Below are 16,939 nucleotides of genomic sequence, written 5' to 3'. Positions count from 1 at the left end.
TTGGCTCCATCTCTGACCCCAGATTTTGTTTAATATTCTGTATGTTTCCTTATTCTGTATGTTTACATGTTGTACGTAGGCAGGTGTGAGCTTGTTCTTGTCTGTTCACTAAATGCACATGAACTTGTTCTGCTGGTACCTCAGGCTGCAAGGAAGCACGCAATTGCATTAGCACAGTGCTGAGCCTGCACTGAGCTCATTAGAGTCACATGGATTTATTTAATTTAGGAATTTAGGCAGGGCAAGGTTTGCTTGTCGGTACATTCAGTATAAACAATCCTAGGCATATCCACTGTAAATAACTAGCATTGTGCTAAATTAATTACTACTTTGAGATCTAAGGAGTGTAATGCAAATTAGTCACATAAATACTTTCATATTTATAAGTATTTCCTCTTATTTTTTCATCTTTACTATGCATATTGTCCCTCTGGAACAAAGAACTTGTGATCATGTCACAGAATGTTCAGACTTGTTGAACTAAATGCAATAAAATCCTACTTATGTCACGGTCACCATTAAATACTCAATTTTCCTATTAAGTTGTATGCAGTTATAAAAGCGATATTGCTTATTATAAATATGCTACCATATGGCAAATGCTCTGCTTCTAATGTGGATGTAGTTCCTGCCTAGCATTAGCATAGATAGCTATTTCTATCTACTCTAAACTAAAAGGAAAACCAAAGTGGTCTTCCACAGAAACTTGCAGCCCAGATTATAAGGAGAATGCTTGCAAACCTACATTTCTTTGTAGATCACACAGTACCTGTGATGGAACAAAAGAAAGATATTTGAAATGTGAGAGTCTGATCTGAGCTGGAATTTCTCTTGTAGGGTTTCTGTAGTTCTAGATTTTGGTATGCTATTTTGTAGTTACAAACATGCTTAAATTTTCTCATTTTATTTAATAAAAATCAATATCAATATGTAATATTTATTAGTACTTTTGTTATTCTTACCTCTTGATTTTAATTATACTGTACCCAGATGACTTTTCATATACCTTTTAATTATATTTAATTTGTAATTTGACTACAAAGTCAGATAAGCTAAATCTGCATTAAAAGTAACAAGTAGAACATAGGTTTTGCTCTCTATGATACCTCAAGGAGATGGATTTTGTATATTGAAAAGTTATACCTCTCCTTTGCTTACAGAAATGAATTTATTTTATGTTTTGAGGTTTAATGAATGTGATATAAATGTATACATACTGCTCGGTGTGTATATTTATATATATCTATATTTATATGTTAACTTTGCAGTCTTTTCCACATATGGAAGAATTTTTTGAGATCATGTTTAGCTATAGAAACCTCTCCCCCTCACTTCCCCTGAATGTGTGTGTTAGAATATACAACACTTATATAGAGGTTTACATTTATCTTATATTTCTTACTAGAAAAATTAGCTGCCACCATCATAGTCTAAAATAGGTCTTTAGACCAGCTGAGAGAGCCAAAAATGCATTTCTGGGAGACAGTAACTTGATAACAGAAGTTGCATATCTGGCACTGGTTACTTAAGTGAGATAACATGTCACAGGCTTTCACTACAAAGGGGACCATAAATTTTTGCATTGCAAATCTGATTTCACGGGCCACTTCTTGTAAGAAGCATTGGGTTTCTACTTCATCTAGTGATAAAGTTTTAAAATGCATGAGTATCTGGTACATCTTATTCATGTTAATGCTAGTCTGGGTGTTGTAAAGAAACAACCTTTTGCCTACCCTCATTGCCAGTATTTATGTTTGATTATAACATAATTATATACAAATATTATAAATGGTGAGATGAGTTTTGCAGGAAATTTCATAAATGAATGATGTACAGTTTGTTGAGATCCCCTCTTCTCTGATTTGAAAATAGACCTGTAACAGATCCATATTACTGAAGCAATTTTAAATATTCATTCAACTATTTGTATATAGAAATGAAACATGAAATAAAGAGCTTCTGAAACTTTACACATTCTCTTACACTAATCCACTGTTAGCCTTTCTTCTTTCCAGTTTCAGGCTCAGTGAGTCAAATCATTCATGCACAAAACTATTCTGTAGTCAGTTGTTCCATGTATGGGGAGTCTATGAGAGGAGTCTTCAGTTATGTTTGCTCCTGTATGTTTCCTACAAATTGAGTATGATATGAAAGTCTCTCTAAGCTCTAAAAGATTCTGATTTTAGAGCAAGTTCTTGAATTGAATGGAATGTCATTACTAAGCAGGTAGATTTCCATGTTACAAATGGAAATTAATATTTGCAAATGTAATTGTTTGCTGTAAGTATGACAGTTTCACAGTCCAGAGCCAGTAGTTACATGTTTAATGACCCATTAATAGTCACAGATAATAAAGAGAAAAGGGTAAATCAGTCATCAGAAAGTTAGTTCAAGAGATGAGTGGGTTATCACTGGATTTATTTAACCCAAGTTAAGACATTAATTCGTATCATGCCGGCACATGAAAGGCTAATGTGATGAGACTTGTCAGAAAGGGTCTTCTATGTGTGGGAAGAGAGCCAGCAAAGCTTAGCTCATCAAGTTTTTAACATTGTCTGCTTTGCAAAAGCTTTTGTCTAAAATGAGATTGGGATTTATGAATTTTTAAATATTTATTTACAGAAATGGTTTCTTAAAGATATTTGCATGCCATAAATGTGAGGAGATGTGTGCTGTACTTCAGTTTCACAGAAGTATTTTCTATTTTTTGAATCATATCCACTATCTTATTCAGGTAACCAAATTTTAAACAATGGGCCTCACAGTAATACAGTTTTCCAGTCCTCAGATGCATCTATGTTACAGTCTTAGTTATGATCAAGGCTACATATTTAAAGGAAATCTCCTGATCTCCACTTATTGTGCAGTGGTTTGTATCCAGAAATTGTGTTGGAGTGGACACACTGAATTCCTTTTTGATGAAGTATAGTTGAAAGATGCATTCCAGGATGTCACCCAGCACAATTCAGTGCTAATAGGAATTTGTTTTTGGAGATGGAGCCAAATTAAACCAGATTAACCCCCAAGATATGGATATTACGCAGATACCATTTTTCAGTAGCAGTCATATTACTCTGTAAATCTGTTGCTACTGCAACACAGAGATTGCAATTATTTTGCATTCATGAGTAATAAAGACTATGCTATATGCAGAGTGGATATGAATAGGCATACAATTTCTGGCACCTGATATATTTAAAATTTTTAGACATACTTGGACATGCAGATGATAATTAAAGTTAACCTTTGTTTCTAACCTGATTCGTAATGTGGATCATTTTATCCAAAGGCCACTGCCTCAAATTTTCTGCTCAGTCTAATGAAATTTAAAGAACTCAAGGCTGAGAAACACGCTTTCAAAACTTATATTAAGAGATCCTTTAATATTAAAGCAGCATATTAAAACAGAAGAAATCTTTAAACAAGCTGTTGACATCTTTGTATAGTGTTTTCTAGTCACTGTTCTTTATCTTGCTAGATTTAAGGCAGTTGAATTTTTGACATTAAATTTACAGTAATTGGAGAAGAACAGTAAACCTTCTTTAGTGACAACAGATATTTCCTTTTAAGATGCTGAGAAACTACAATAAATAGCGATGAGAGAAGAAAAGGCTAGCATAATGATGATATATAATCAGTGAATTAATAATCTATGAATAGTCAGTTTGCAAAGGCTTTCATAGTATTTTAGATGATACCACTGTAGTCCACATAAATATATGAGACATGGGTGCCATTTCTAAAAATACAAGGCAATTGATACCTTAATTATTTTGAATTCATCATAATTTTATAATAGTTAATCATGTATACTAGTTTATCAAATCAAAGAGTATTTCTTGACTTTTTTTCACCTTCTTGCCTGTTTCTGAATTAGACGTTGCTTTGCAGTTTCTGTCATTGGGCTGCTATTCTTGACCCTATAAACCAGTGAAAGATCCAAGTTTAAAAAGCAGTTAATGTACACAAACATTAATCAAAAAATGCTTGATTATAGTTTATTGTTTGAAAGAGCCATAGATTAATGATTCTGTAGGATACACACTGATATGAAAGACTAAGCATTCTCCTGGAAGCCTCTGATCCAATATTAATAAATGATAAGGCATACATGTAGCTTTTATTTTGCTTCACAGTGTTTAAGGAATGAAAAAAATAGGTAATGAACATCATTTGTCTCAGAACATCAGTGGAGACCAAATCTCGACTTCTTGATAGAGCAGTTTGCTTATAAACACAGTGCGGCTCAGGTCCCTTTTATCCAGAACTTTTGGGTAGTTGTGTAAATCTGTATAGAAAATCTTTAAAGTGTGTAGCACTAAAATAATTAATACTATTAAATATCCCCAAAATGTCACAGGCAGAGTAATGACAAGCATAGCTAATAGTCTTATAACTTTCATCCAATCCACTGCAAGGAGATAGTCCAGGTTTGAAAACAACCTGGCTGCCTAACAGGAAATCAAGGAGTTTATTAAATATTCCATGCAGATCTTATACTTGTACATTCTGTTTTCTTTTATGTTATAATGATCTCCCTTTTTGTAAATGAAAATGAAGGCTGGCATTCTTTCACAGCTATAGGAATATTTTTTTTTTTTATTTTTTTTTCTTACTGAACTCTGTAATTAAGCATCCAGTATTTTTAGATTAGAGCATTACCTGACATGAGTACGCGACATAATTATCTAAACAATAATAGAGCATGTAATAGGTTTTCTTAATTGAACTACTAAGTTGGTGACCTCTACTTAGGTTAGCAGAAGTGTTAAATGCTATTTTGTTTCTGTAAGTAATTAGTGCGTGGAATTGAAAATGAGATATGAACAGGTTTTCAGCGGTAGGCATTAAGTCAGCATTTTATAAGTAAAAGATATTAAGACATGACAGTATGTTGAAGCTGGTTTTGGGCTGCTGTTAATGTTCAGAATTTAAAATCCAGTGAGCCTTTTGTTCTGGGTTGGTGTTTTGTTGTTTGTTTTTCACAGTTGTCCATCAAAGCAGCTCAGAGTATTTAATAATTCTTTTTTATGAACTCCCGAATCAATCAGTAAAATTGGAAACATTGTAAACTCTGTGTACAGAATAAGATCAGCGCACAGAAATTCTCATTAAAACAGTTTTGCATAAAAAAAGATGGGAAAGGATTTTTGTTAACTGTATATGTCAAAGATGAAGTTGTTAATGATCATAATTTGGACCTGACTACTCAATAATTTCTTCATTAAATCTGTAATTTTATTTTGAATACTGTTAGGCACCTTTTATAATGTCTGTCTTGACATAAAAATCTCCAGTCATACAAAATTTGATGTGATATTGAAAAATATGTACCATATTTCCAGTCTATGTCCTGTAGATATCTATCTAGTCTTTTTTTCTCTGCTAAAGAACTTTCTTTTCTGTATGAGTTACTTAATATTGTTCTTTTAATATTTTCTGAGTGATGTTCTAGGTTGAGTCTCCTGGCTCTCACTGCTGAGCTTAGTTTTGAGTAATTCTGTAGCTGTTTCCTGATCTGGTTAGTCTTTTGAATATTCACAAGAGTTATGACACAAACACCAGATGTGTAATTCTAATGGTCTCGTGCCGCTGCACATGAGATGTAGAACATTTTTTGTTTATCTGTCTGTATTTGTCTTTGTTCAACATTGTAGTAAAGGTTCATTTTTAACATAAGCCCTTTTTAATATCACTGATTTCAGATAGTTTTCTGTCTTTTTAGTTTGCTCTTTAGTTTTTCAAATGATAACACTGTGCAGAGGATTTCAGTCATGTGAATGCAGCTGATAACATTTATTCACCTAATCCCAAATAACTTCACATTTCGAAGCAGTCTTTCTCAGTCATTTCTACCACACTGTGGGACTACAGAATATGTTTAGGATGAGACATCTGCAGGTCCCCTTCAGTGGCATTCTGCTATGTAGAGCTAATTTTGCTGACCCGATGCCTTGAGAAACATAATCAAACACTTTACAGAAATCTCAAGATATTATTTCAGAGCTTGTACCTTATCAAAAAGACTCTATGTAATTAAATGAGATAGAAACTTATTTTGACAGGACCAGTACTCAATACAGCAATGTTGATTGACATTAACTAGGCTCCAGCTTTTAATTTATTGCTTATTGTATATCAGGATCAGCGTCAAACAATATAGTCTGTGACTTCATGTAATGCTTTTTAAAAGTATTTGTCATTACTTGATTTTTCAGCTTATTTATAAATACAAAAAAAAAAAAGTTCATGTGGTTAATTGAAGTAAAAATGAATATCTGCTTATTGGTAGACTTGTAATGCACTAAAGAGCGAAACAGCTGAACATAGTTAGGAGTCATTTGGAAATGTAATGAGTTGCCCATTTTGTTGATTTCTGCTGTTTTTAAAAGTATCACCACAGATTAACCTAATGTGTTCTGTTAGTGAAATAGGATCAAACCACTCAGTGGAAAAGAAACCCTTCAGTCTTTCTTGAACCTTTACTCTGGGAAAGCCCTTGTGAACTTCAAAGTCAATTCAATTAACATTACTAGTACTGAAAAGCAGTAACTCCTGCAGAATTCAGGGGAAGGACTCTTATTTTCACTGAGGCGAATCCAGCTAATTAGATGTTTTACAGAATCTGTCCCCCTTTTTTCCCCAAAAGAATTAGGAATATTCAGGGCTTACTGCATCTTTGCTTTGTGTTGTAGTTGTGCAGACCAAAGAACCAAGATTTGTTCCAAGTTAACTGTAAAAAATTTACCCACATTTCTCCTGTGTTAAATGATAGCTAAGTTTATAGTGGACTGTCAGATCTCTTTACTTAATTCAGCAATATGCAAGACATCTATCTTAACATCTGGTTTTTAATAACAGTTGACATCTGGGAGCTCTTTTTTTTATTCCAAGAATGGACTAGGAACAGTAGTGATACTGGCAGTGTATATATTCAAGCTAAAATTCCTGTCTGCTTCAATCATAATTAATTACCATTCATTTTATTGATTTTATTTAGTTTTTAGATTTAATTAAGTGCTGGCAATATGTTACCCCGGCTAACTTCCAGGGTTTTGAAACTACAGAATGCCTTTATTTTTTATTTTTATTTCTTTTAACAAAATGTTAAGGAGTTAATTTTAAGGATGTCTAAAATGATAAGATTTTATTTGGTTTTGAAATGCTGAGTTAAACACGACACACTGTGCATCTCTGTCCTAGGAGCTTGGTATCACATCAGCATTTGGCACACTATAACTACATCGAGATACACACACTGATGTCTGTGTGTGCAGCATTGTAAAATATGTAATCCTCAGTAAACACATTTGGGGAAGGATGTCTCACTTTCTTGATTTAGTTCATGTTTTTCATTTTCTTTTTAACTTCAAGTTAATAATGAGTGTAAAATAATGACTTTCTCCCTTGAGTATATCTACAGTAAAATAGTCCCCTTTTTAAAAAGAAATTCATAAAGTTGCTATGATTTTTTGTATTTGTCATTTGTGTTAACTAACATAAAAACTGTTAATGAATGAATGATATTAATGATGAAAAAATGCAATAAAGGATAGAAGCTGTCTGTAAACAATGTGCAGTGTTTAAGATTTGCTTAAAAGATAGATTTAATTAACAGCATAATAGAAAATTGTACTTAACTAGCAACAGATTTTTCTAATTCTATAGCAGTTTCTGTATCTTTCAACCAAACAAAATGTAAGACAATTTGATTATAGTAATTACTTTATTTACTTTTAAGGTTTAATCTGTTTCTGCTGTCATTGTTGGTTGGAATTGCATGCAGTTAAAAAAAAGATAATCTTTTAATATTTAATCTCATAATCTACATCCTACACACTGTCTTAACTGGGTGGGAAAAATGTTTAGGTCATTGTTTTTGGTTGCTATAGATGCAAATTCTTGTTCATTAACACAGATTTGTTCATTTGCTTTCACTGGCTTTCATTAAAAAAATATGTTTTTAAAAGGCAAGAACAGTGTCTTTTACATGCACCAAAGTAACTAACCTTTTCTTCTTTCATTCCAATGCTAACATCTCTATGCATCTCCTAATGTCTGCCACACAGGATGATGAGGAGGGTATATGGGCATAGCCGTTCCTATAAACCAAAGTTCCAGTTTTATTTTGAGGGGTGAGAAACTCTTTTCTATCTCTTTCAAATTGCAGTCTACTTTGTCTTGTTTTATTTTAAACTGCATGGAGCTTTATGTTACTCAACAAGTGTGTTTGTGAGCTGTATAAAAGTGCTTTCTCCTTTGCAATGAACGATGAGAAATTATGATGTGTAACGGTCTAATTGTTTAACCTTTTCATACCCTGTTTTGGTTAAAGATGTAGGCAGGTCTGAAACTTTGAGGGAAGTATATTTGTCTCTGCAGCTGCCTAAATAATTCCCTGTGTTTGACAAATGAGAATTTCTTTAAACTGGTATTAATCTGCTGTATCATCGTGAAACTCCCTGTAAGAAAACTACAATATCTTTTCAGAATTAGTATGAAAGTTTGCTACTTAAGAAAATTTGCCACAGATTAAGTGTCTGATTTTAATGGAATATTGCTTGTAGTACGTATGAAAAAAACCAAATAAATAAGTTAAAATGTTTAATTGGAATTTTAACATAAGCAGCAAATGCTTAATAAGGAAAGTATGACCTTTTTATGAATTATGAACACTCATACTTTAACATGACAGTGATATTTAAAAGTAAGAAGGTGCAGCTTATTTTGTTTTTCTCTTTCAAGTGTGAGTAAATGCTTCATGGTCGCTTTGTCTCAGCTATTAATCAGTGCACATCCATTCTCCTGGTGCTCATCTCTGAGGCTGTCAGTAACCTGCTGCAGCTCACAATTGCTATAGGCACTTGACAGTGCCAAGGACAGCACAAGAGTACCAGGCCTTGGTGCTTCCTGCCTATAAAACGGTCTCTTGGTATTTCCTCTTACTGGAACAATTCTGCTTGGTACAGTGGGACTTCAGAGGAGCAAAATCTACTCACATTAGTGAAGATTAACGTGCATGTGACTAACGTGTTATTAAAACTGTCATACTTTACTCTTTATATTGCTTTGGCCTCTGTCACCCCAAGCTGAAGACTGTATGATTTGTTTTGCTTCCAGTGCTGTTATAAGCCATGCTACAAGCCACTCAGTCTACATGACAGGAATAAAATTACCAATGTTCTTGTTGCTAACATCTTTGCTTTAAAGAAACCTTTGGTTATACTTGCTGTTAAGAGCAGTTGCAAATGATGTGAGGTTAGTGATATCCATAATCATTTGCATTTTGTTTTAAAAAATTAAGCATACACATAGAATCATAGAATCATGGAATTGTTTGAGTTGGAAGGGTCCCCTAAAGGCCGTCCGGTCCAACCCCTGCAGTGAGCAGGGACACCCATAGCTCCATCAGGTGCTCACACGACACATATGGTTGCATGTGATAACAAAAGAATATGATTAATATACTAAATAACTTCTTCTAATTACTTTCTTCTTTCTTGAAATTAAGCAGCCATGAAACAAGTCAGGAATTGTTCTTTTTCACATAAAAATCTAAGAAAGGTTTATGGGTTTTCTTAGTGTTCTGTTTTAAGCAATTAGCAAATTCTGTTAAGGCAGCTGCATGATATTTTAATGATAGCTTATGGTGCTTTTTAAAAGTAATATAATTTTCAGCTGCTTGCCAGCATAATTCATTTGTTTGGGTGTGGAGGGTAAACATTCATTTATTTTCCTGACCCATACATATTTCCAATTTAAAAACAGACAATCCTCTCTGACTCTTTTGTTCCAATACCAGCAGAATTTATCTGGTATTGCTATATAACTGACTCCTGACAAATACATTGTCTACTATTTCTTTTCAAGTGAAGGAGACTTACTGAGGCTGTGCAGCCTGCAGCTGGTGGAAGGCAGAGCTTCTCCTCTGCCCTATGCTGGTGTGCAGACCTATCCCTGGGCCAGATCAGAATCCCTAGTGTGGGGATGCCTGCCAAAGGGTGAGAATTCACAACAAATTCAGAGGGTGATGATGCACTGGAACAGCTTGCTCAAGGAGGTTGTGGATCCCCCATCCCTGGAGGCATTCAAGGCCAGGCTGGATGTGTGAAAACTACTAGAAAATAATGTAGCTATAATCTGGCATTTCCCATTTACTAGACAGGCTGTAGGCTGATACCAAGTTTATGTGGTACTCTGAAGTGTCAATCCAATTCTTCTTGAGACTATAATTGTTCTTCATTTTGTTTTAGAGAACAGGAAATATATAGGTGCATGAAACATTAATTCCATTAACTCCATGTAATTGGCCAAGGATAAGCTTAGATAAGCCTGTTTCTAAGTGATAAGCCACTTGATTAGAACTTCTGTGTGCATCCGCTGTTGCCAAAGACTTGCTCAGTTCTTTGTCTGTATGCAATATTGCCATAAACCGTTGTGAATTCAGGGCGGCCTGATAGGTGCGGAGAACGAATTCTGGGCAGTATTTCCCATATCCTTAAGTGTCAGTAGACTGCTATCCATTAATATTTTTACCGTCTGGAATTTTATTTCATTTCAACTAAGTTTCTTAAATGGGTAAAGGTCTAAAGTATAATTAAGGTCCTAGAAACTTTCAGAAAAATGAGCTGCTAACCAGATGAGACATTGAGGTGTCCAAACATGAGAAAAGGTTCAGTTTAAATATATAGAGGCCACAGAATCCATGTGAGGGGGCTGTTGTGTGCAGCCCAGTCATGGGAATAGCTGTAGGCAGAACTTGAACCTTTATAGACATCAGAGGCAATCAGCTCTGAGATGTACACCTCCTTCGTTCTACTGCTTGGGCCGTGCAGCTTGTAGGAATGATGAACACTGTAAGTGATGGCTTTTTGAACTGTACGTTTTTTCTGTCACTCTGATGTTCATGTACTGATCAATACCTGATTTGGAGCAGAATTTTAGTTTGAGAATTATTATTTTATTAAATTTGGGGAAAAAAAATAATGATGGTATCTTCTGTATTTGCTTTGAGCTTTGGCTATGTCTGGTTTAGAAGCTGGACAATTTTGAATTTGTGCATCTGAATGCAACCAAAGACCATCTTCTGATCTAAGAACATGAATCAAAAAGTGCCTGAAATACCAAGATATTTCACTTTGGAACTTTTTTATTTCAAGTGTAGTTTTGTCCTGATTTTATAGTGCTATTGGTCTTCTTTTAGGTACCATGCAGATGGTACTCATGGAATCAAAAGTAGTTCTCCACCTAAGTAAGGACAGTGCAGGCTGGTCCTCTAATTCTTTCTACTTCAATGCTCAAATACAAGGGAAGAATGACACGAAATGATGGAGCTGTGGTGTGGCAGGATGAGAATGTGTGGTAAGAGAGCCCATTGCTCACTAAGGAACGGACCATGGTTAGAGGGATCTCACTGGCAAGAAATCTGGTAGCACATGTAGCTGCACTAGTTGGGACTTGTTAGAAACAGGATCCTTTCCCCTCCGTTTACCCCTACTGAAGAAAGCAAAGAAAATCAGAAGGTGATGATTACTTTTAAGTATTGAGCTGATGCAGCAGTCTGTCACGGGTAACTGAATCCATGTGACTTTCAGAAAGTAAGATTCATGGCACAGCTGAGATGTGCAGGTAGAAGAAAGTGCTTGTTTTTTCTGTTCCTCTTCCCACCACTGAAGTGCAGCAGACCTGAGAAAACTATTAAGGCTTTTGTCCTCGTGCTTCTGTAACACAAATCAACACAAAACTTGTTATTACAGTATCATGTTTGTACAGTAACGGAGGCTTTATTCTTGTCAGATGTGAAATAAGGTCAATGTTTTAAAAGATGCTTAAGAGTGTTTGGACAAGTTTATTGATTGTTATATCCTTAGAATTGAGTTATCTTCACACCTGAAACTGAGGGTCTGAAGATTGTGCCTGGTGGCAAAAGGAGGGTAATGTTTTTGAAACTAGAATCATAAAGCTGGATTGCTGAATTTGGACCCAGGGCTGAATGTAAAGTCTGTAATTTTAAACCTTTGCCTTAGTAGCCCTGGTGGAATCGCTCTTAGGAAGAAATCAGTGTCATTCACTAAAAAGTAAGAAGCCTTCCAAGCAAAACAATACAGAATGGGTGGAAGAGTAAAGCTTCTCAGTTTTGCTCAGGCAAATGTTTACTGTTTGTTTCTAATTACTGAGTGTGTTCTGTATGTGTTTACAGGGAAAATGAGGAGAAGGCTGTTTTAAAACAAATGTGGTGCCTGGCCTTGTCTTTGTGGAGATGTGGCGAACAGCTTTCTCTCACAGTGTTCTTGCTAATAGCAATATAAAGCATAGCATCATTTGGTCACACTGCTATATAAGGACATGTTTAAAGACATTAACAATCAGCCATTGTTCTGCTTTATATTTCCATTATTTTAAGTCAAGATTTTTGTAAATCTGTGTTTTTTAATGTTTGGATATTCTGCATAGCTTGTTTTGGAAAAAACACATTGACTTTGAAATGAGTCTCAGTAGCATGCAAAGCAATGGAAAAATAAGGAGCATGACTGTTTGCAGTGTTCATTTTAATTCTCTCATAGAAAATACCAGCTCTATGCTTAATTAGCATAATTAGGATGTTGCTACATTGAATGGAGCCCAAGGGCATTTTGCATTTCTGTTTTTTAGACATGAATCTTGTGTTACTGTAGCTTGGGTTTTACTGAACAAAAGGAGGAACCTCCAAGGAATGCTAGCATTGCAAAATGTGGGCAGATTTGTGACTAGTGTTCCTTTTTCTTGTTAAAATATTTGTATTCATAATGTAAGATCCTGAAGATTTTTATTTTAATTTAAAAGATTTGAAAGGTTTTTTTGTTCTGTTCTGTATTTGTTTGTTTGTTTGTTTGTTTGTTAAGGATGACATTACTACTGCTACTATTTTCAGGTACTAACCGTCCACAGTTTAAGGCAGGATTTTCATTGAAAGTAAATACCAATTTATTTAGTTGTATCTATTTGGCTATTTATTATAGCTTATATGCTGGAAATAAGTGAAGTGATTGACAAATATGAAACTAATGTGTTTCATAGTAAGTCAACTATCAGTGGAGAAAATCAACATTTTCTTTTGCAAAAACAAAAAGCAAAATATCAAACCCAGTTTCTTAATTTTGTTACAACTCTGCTTTGGCCAAATAAATGACAGAGTTAAGGTCAGATGCTGAAGTCCCAGACACATTGAAATCAGTGATTCTTGTTATTTATTTCAGTACTGGTAAATTTTCACTCAGATTGTCAGAGTAATTTCTTCCCTTGGATTTGTTCATGGTCTTACTTGGAAAACATCTGTGGAAATATATACATATGTATGTGCATTTTCAAAGAGACCTGCACAAACTAGGTGTCTTTTATTTCACTCTGACAGGCATTTATCTTATCTTATCCTTGGTATTTATGAGACACCAAATCACCCTCATGCCTAGACAGCAAACTTTATTTTATAAATTCAAAAGTTTTTTGTCTGTCATTTGTCAGTTGTGTGAGTGAAGCCATTCTGTCTGAACTTTGGCCTCAGCTTCTTCAGTACAGGTGCAGAAGGTGTGCAAACAGACTGAAAAGGGAGCTGGTGAGCCCAGCTTCAAAGCTTTTCATGTAGTCATCCTAAAGACAACAATCACAGGACCTGCAATCATCAGTCTTGTTCTTTTTTACTCTTCCACAATAAATATCATATTTGGACAATTTTTAACACTGTAGAATGTGATAAAAGGTAGAATTTAATGGATGTAAGCCTCTTCGTCATTGCCTGTTGTGGATTAGATGGTACTCTGACATGGTTATTTCTGTTGGAAGCTGTGTGTTATCATCCAGTTGATGGTTAGTGAAGAGCAGCTAGCGATACTAACAGAATAGAGTTTTAAAACTTTATCTGGAAGAAAACAGAGTCCATAAGGTAAAATAAAAAGGCCGTTACTGAAATCATTTTATCTTTAAAGGTTCTTGCAAAAACTTAGGTAATCAAGTTTTTAAAATGATTTAAGTGAAGCCAGAGCAATTCTCTCGCTTAACTAATCAGAACCTCCTTGTTAGTTTTGCAGATGGATTTTTACCAGATACAAGCAAAGAGATCAGTAAAGTATATTTTGCATTTTATATAAGAACTACAATTTGGGATTGTAAATCCCTGTTAAATTTTGGAAAAAGCTTTTTTTCCAAAATAAGAGAAAGCTGGGATTACTAAAAATCTGATAAATTCTGCCACGCACGGTTCTAGGAACTTGAAACTCATCAGGTGATAAATCCCAAACTCAACTGAAACCTTTGCTCTGTATGGCAGACTTCAAGTTCAGTCTGTAAGTGTCTATGAAGTGACTACTGATGACTGTAATGTGTCTGAAGAGGAAATCTTTGTTTGTGATCAAAGAGGCACAGAGCACTCACATTCTTTGTGTACCTTTTGTATCTGCTGACCTGGCTCCTTCTGAATATGGATTGGGTCAAATGTAAATACTGAGGCAAGTTTTTAATGATTTGTTTATTACGTTTGCTAAGATGATTTTGTTTATGCAGCTAGAGTCTTTAGGTCTTACTTAAATTGGTTTTGTACCTCTATAGGAATTTATACCTGTATAAGTAATAACAGATCCCGATGTTCTAATTGTATTCAAGCCTTTTAGGTAGAAACTATGATGAGATCACCCTCACATTTTTATTATATTTATTTTTTTTCTTAGTGTAATTGGGTATTCTCTCCTAGTTGCAGTAATTGTGAAGGGAAAATAAATAAATAAATAACATATATTAAAAAATTCTTTCATAAAACATTTTTATAAGAACTCCTGAACCAGTGTTGGACTTGGCTCCAATATCATGTTCTAAAAGAATTTTTTCCTGACCTTCTAATTTTTCTTTTCTGCCCAACTGTATGATTTAAGTACTTAATGTTTGACATCTGTAGTTAGATTTAATGAAAACCCATACTATTTCACTTTCTATTTCTCAATGGCTGGTAAAATTGTTGAGCAATTTATATAGTCTTTGCAGTACTCCTGTGGAAATTATTTACCCACTGGTCAATAGTTTTAAAGAATATACAACAGCTTGAAGTCTATTTGCTGTTTTCCCCTGGATCTCTTTATCAATGTAGCTTTAACTTCCATCTCTTCTGTGGTTGTTGTCATTTGTCTTCTAGATCTTTTTCTTCAATTCTAAATTGACTTTATGGCAGAAAAATAATGTATTTCTGGTGAGTGGTTAGTAGATGGAAAAATATTTAGAACTTGGATTGCTGTTCATTTGAAGAAAAAATGATAAATCATAAAATAATCTGTTGATAGTAATAGATTTAATAGATTTAGAATTGAAAGTGAAACCAAAAAGAACACCTGCAACTGATTGCAAGGGAGAGAAGTGCTTGTTCTGATAAGGCTGATTCTTTTTTTTTCAGTTACATTTCTTTTCAGTGTGTGTGAATACTGCTACAAACATTGCAGTGTCTCAGAGCAACTTCTGTTTCTGTAGAAGAGAGAGGTCCTGATATTGTAAGTATTAAAACAGAATGTGAATCTTCCTCAGATACAGTCTTATTAATTAGGGAAAGCTTAGGAAAGGTTTATCCAAAAATAGTCCTTGAATATAAGAGTCAGAAAACAAAAATCCCCTTTCTTTCCCTTTTGAAAGCAATGTAGCTTCAAAGAATGTATTTTAAGATAAGCCGAGTGAGAACTCTGCCTCAGTTACAGAAAAAAAGAAATACACTCTATCAATAAAAAGCCAAACTAAAACAGTAAAAACCACTCTAGCCATAGTCAACTGCTGTTAGCACCAAGACAAAAATGAATTGTTAGCTTTACTTGTACCAATATACTCTATTTTCTTTTGAGGATTGACAGGTTTAAATGTACTGATTCTCTCCATAACTCTGCCTGTCAAACTTTGATTTGATCTTGAAGTGTTCAAAAGCTGCATGTGTTGCAGGATTTCAGCAAACTTGATCTTACAGGTTTAGCTTAAATATTGTTTCCATTTTGATGTCTGTTGTATGGATGTACCACAAAGCGTGTTTGGTTTTAGCACCGATGCCTTTGGTGGTGGTATGCAGCAAGTAACAGAATACTGGGAATAAAGAAAAATCCTGAAATGAATCCCCCCAGCTACAGGCCAGTTGAGAGCTAGAGAGACAGGATGTAAAGTAAAACCAGTATGTTTCCCTTTGATCAAAGGATAGATTCCCCACCACTGCCCAGCAGGTGATCAACACGTATGCACTTTCTCCCCTAAGTGAGCAGATTGGACAAAAGTAAGCTCAGCGCCCACAAAGCAAATTTCAGGTAATAAACATAGCTTAGAATTTTAATTGCTGCTTTTGTCTCCTCTTAGAGGACGTTTCAAAGAACTTCAAAAATTCAAAGACTGGTAGCCATGCTGTTCTCATGTTCATGATCATTGTCTGCTTTCCAATTTAAATCAGAATATAATGACAAAAACACCCCTGTTAGTATTTATCTATTAGTATGATCAAACAAGTGAGAATGTTTTTAATGAATAGCCTCTCTTAAGACTCTTAATATTGTTTATCAATGAGTTACTTTCCTAATATGAGTATTTGGAAAATAAACCAGTATTTGGAATATATAACGTTCAATCCTGCAGGGAAAGTGTTTGACAAATTAATTCACTATAATGAGATGAAATTACAGTGTTTTGAAATGTTATTTCCTTATATTTTTATACATTTTTTTTTCCCCCACAACTGATGGGTAGAGTAGTTCCAAAAGTTGGGTTTTTAAATGGTGACAGGTGAATAAAGGCTTTGTAGCAGGGAGAAAACAGGTACTGAGATGCCGTGTGGTTTATTCTCTGAATTTTGGTCCTCTCTTAACAGTAGAAAAGCTGTTTGTTATGTTTTTTTCCCCCCTCACTGGTTATTTATGTGTTGTTTTATGATGTTAGCTAAAGACTTCAGCTTTCCTGA

At 34.5% G+C, this 16,939-nt stretch overlaps 1 protein-coding gene across 15 annotated transcripts in view; it reads left to right on the top strand.

Moving 5' to 3' along the window:
- The window catches only part of ERC2 (ELKS/RAB6-interacting/CAST family member 2), a 369,824-nt gene that overhangs the window by 255,753 nt on the left and 97,132 nt on the right, over positions 1 to 16,939 (top strand). For 2 of the 15 annotated variants that reach the window (XM_032447283.1, XM_015875022.2), the window contains exon 20: positions 8,070 to 8,135. The exons of the other annotated variants lie outside the window; for them this stretch is intronic. In XM_032447283.1, coding sequence (XP_032303174.1) covers positions 8,070 to 8,096 — 27 coding nt within the window. In that variant the 3' untranslated portion in view covers positions 8,097 to 8,135. The remainder of the gene's footprint in view (positions 1 to 8,069; positions 8,136 to 16,939) is intronic. 15 annotated transcript variants of the gene reach the window in all.

The sequence above is a fragment of the Coturnix japonica genome, chromosome 12 (assembly GCF_001577835.2).
Source record: "Coturnix japonica isolate 7356 chromosome 12, Coturnix japonica 2.1, whole genome shotgun sequence".
NCBI classification, from domain to species: Eukaryota; Metazoa; Chordata; class Aves; order Galliformes; family Phasianidae; genus Coturnix; species Coturnix japonica.
This window is presented reverse-complemented; position numbering and strand designations above follow the sequence as displayed.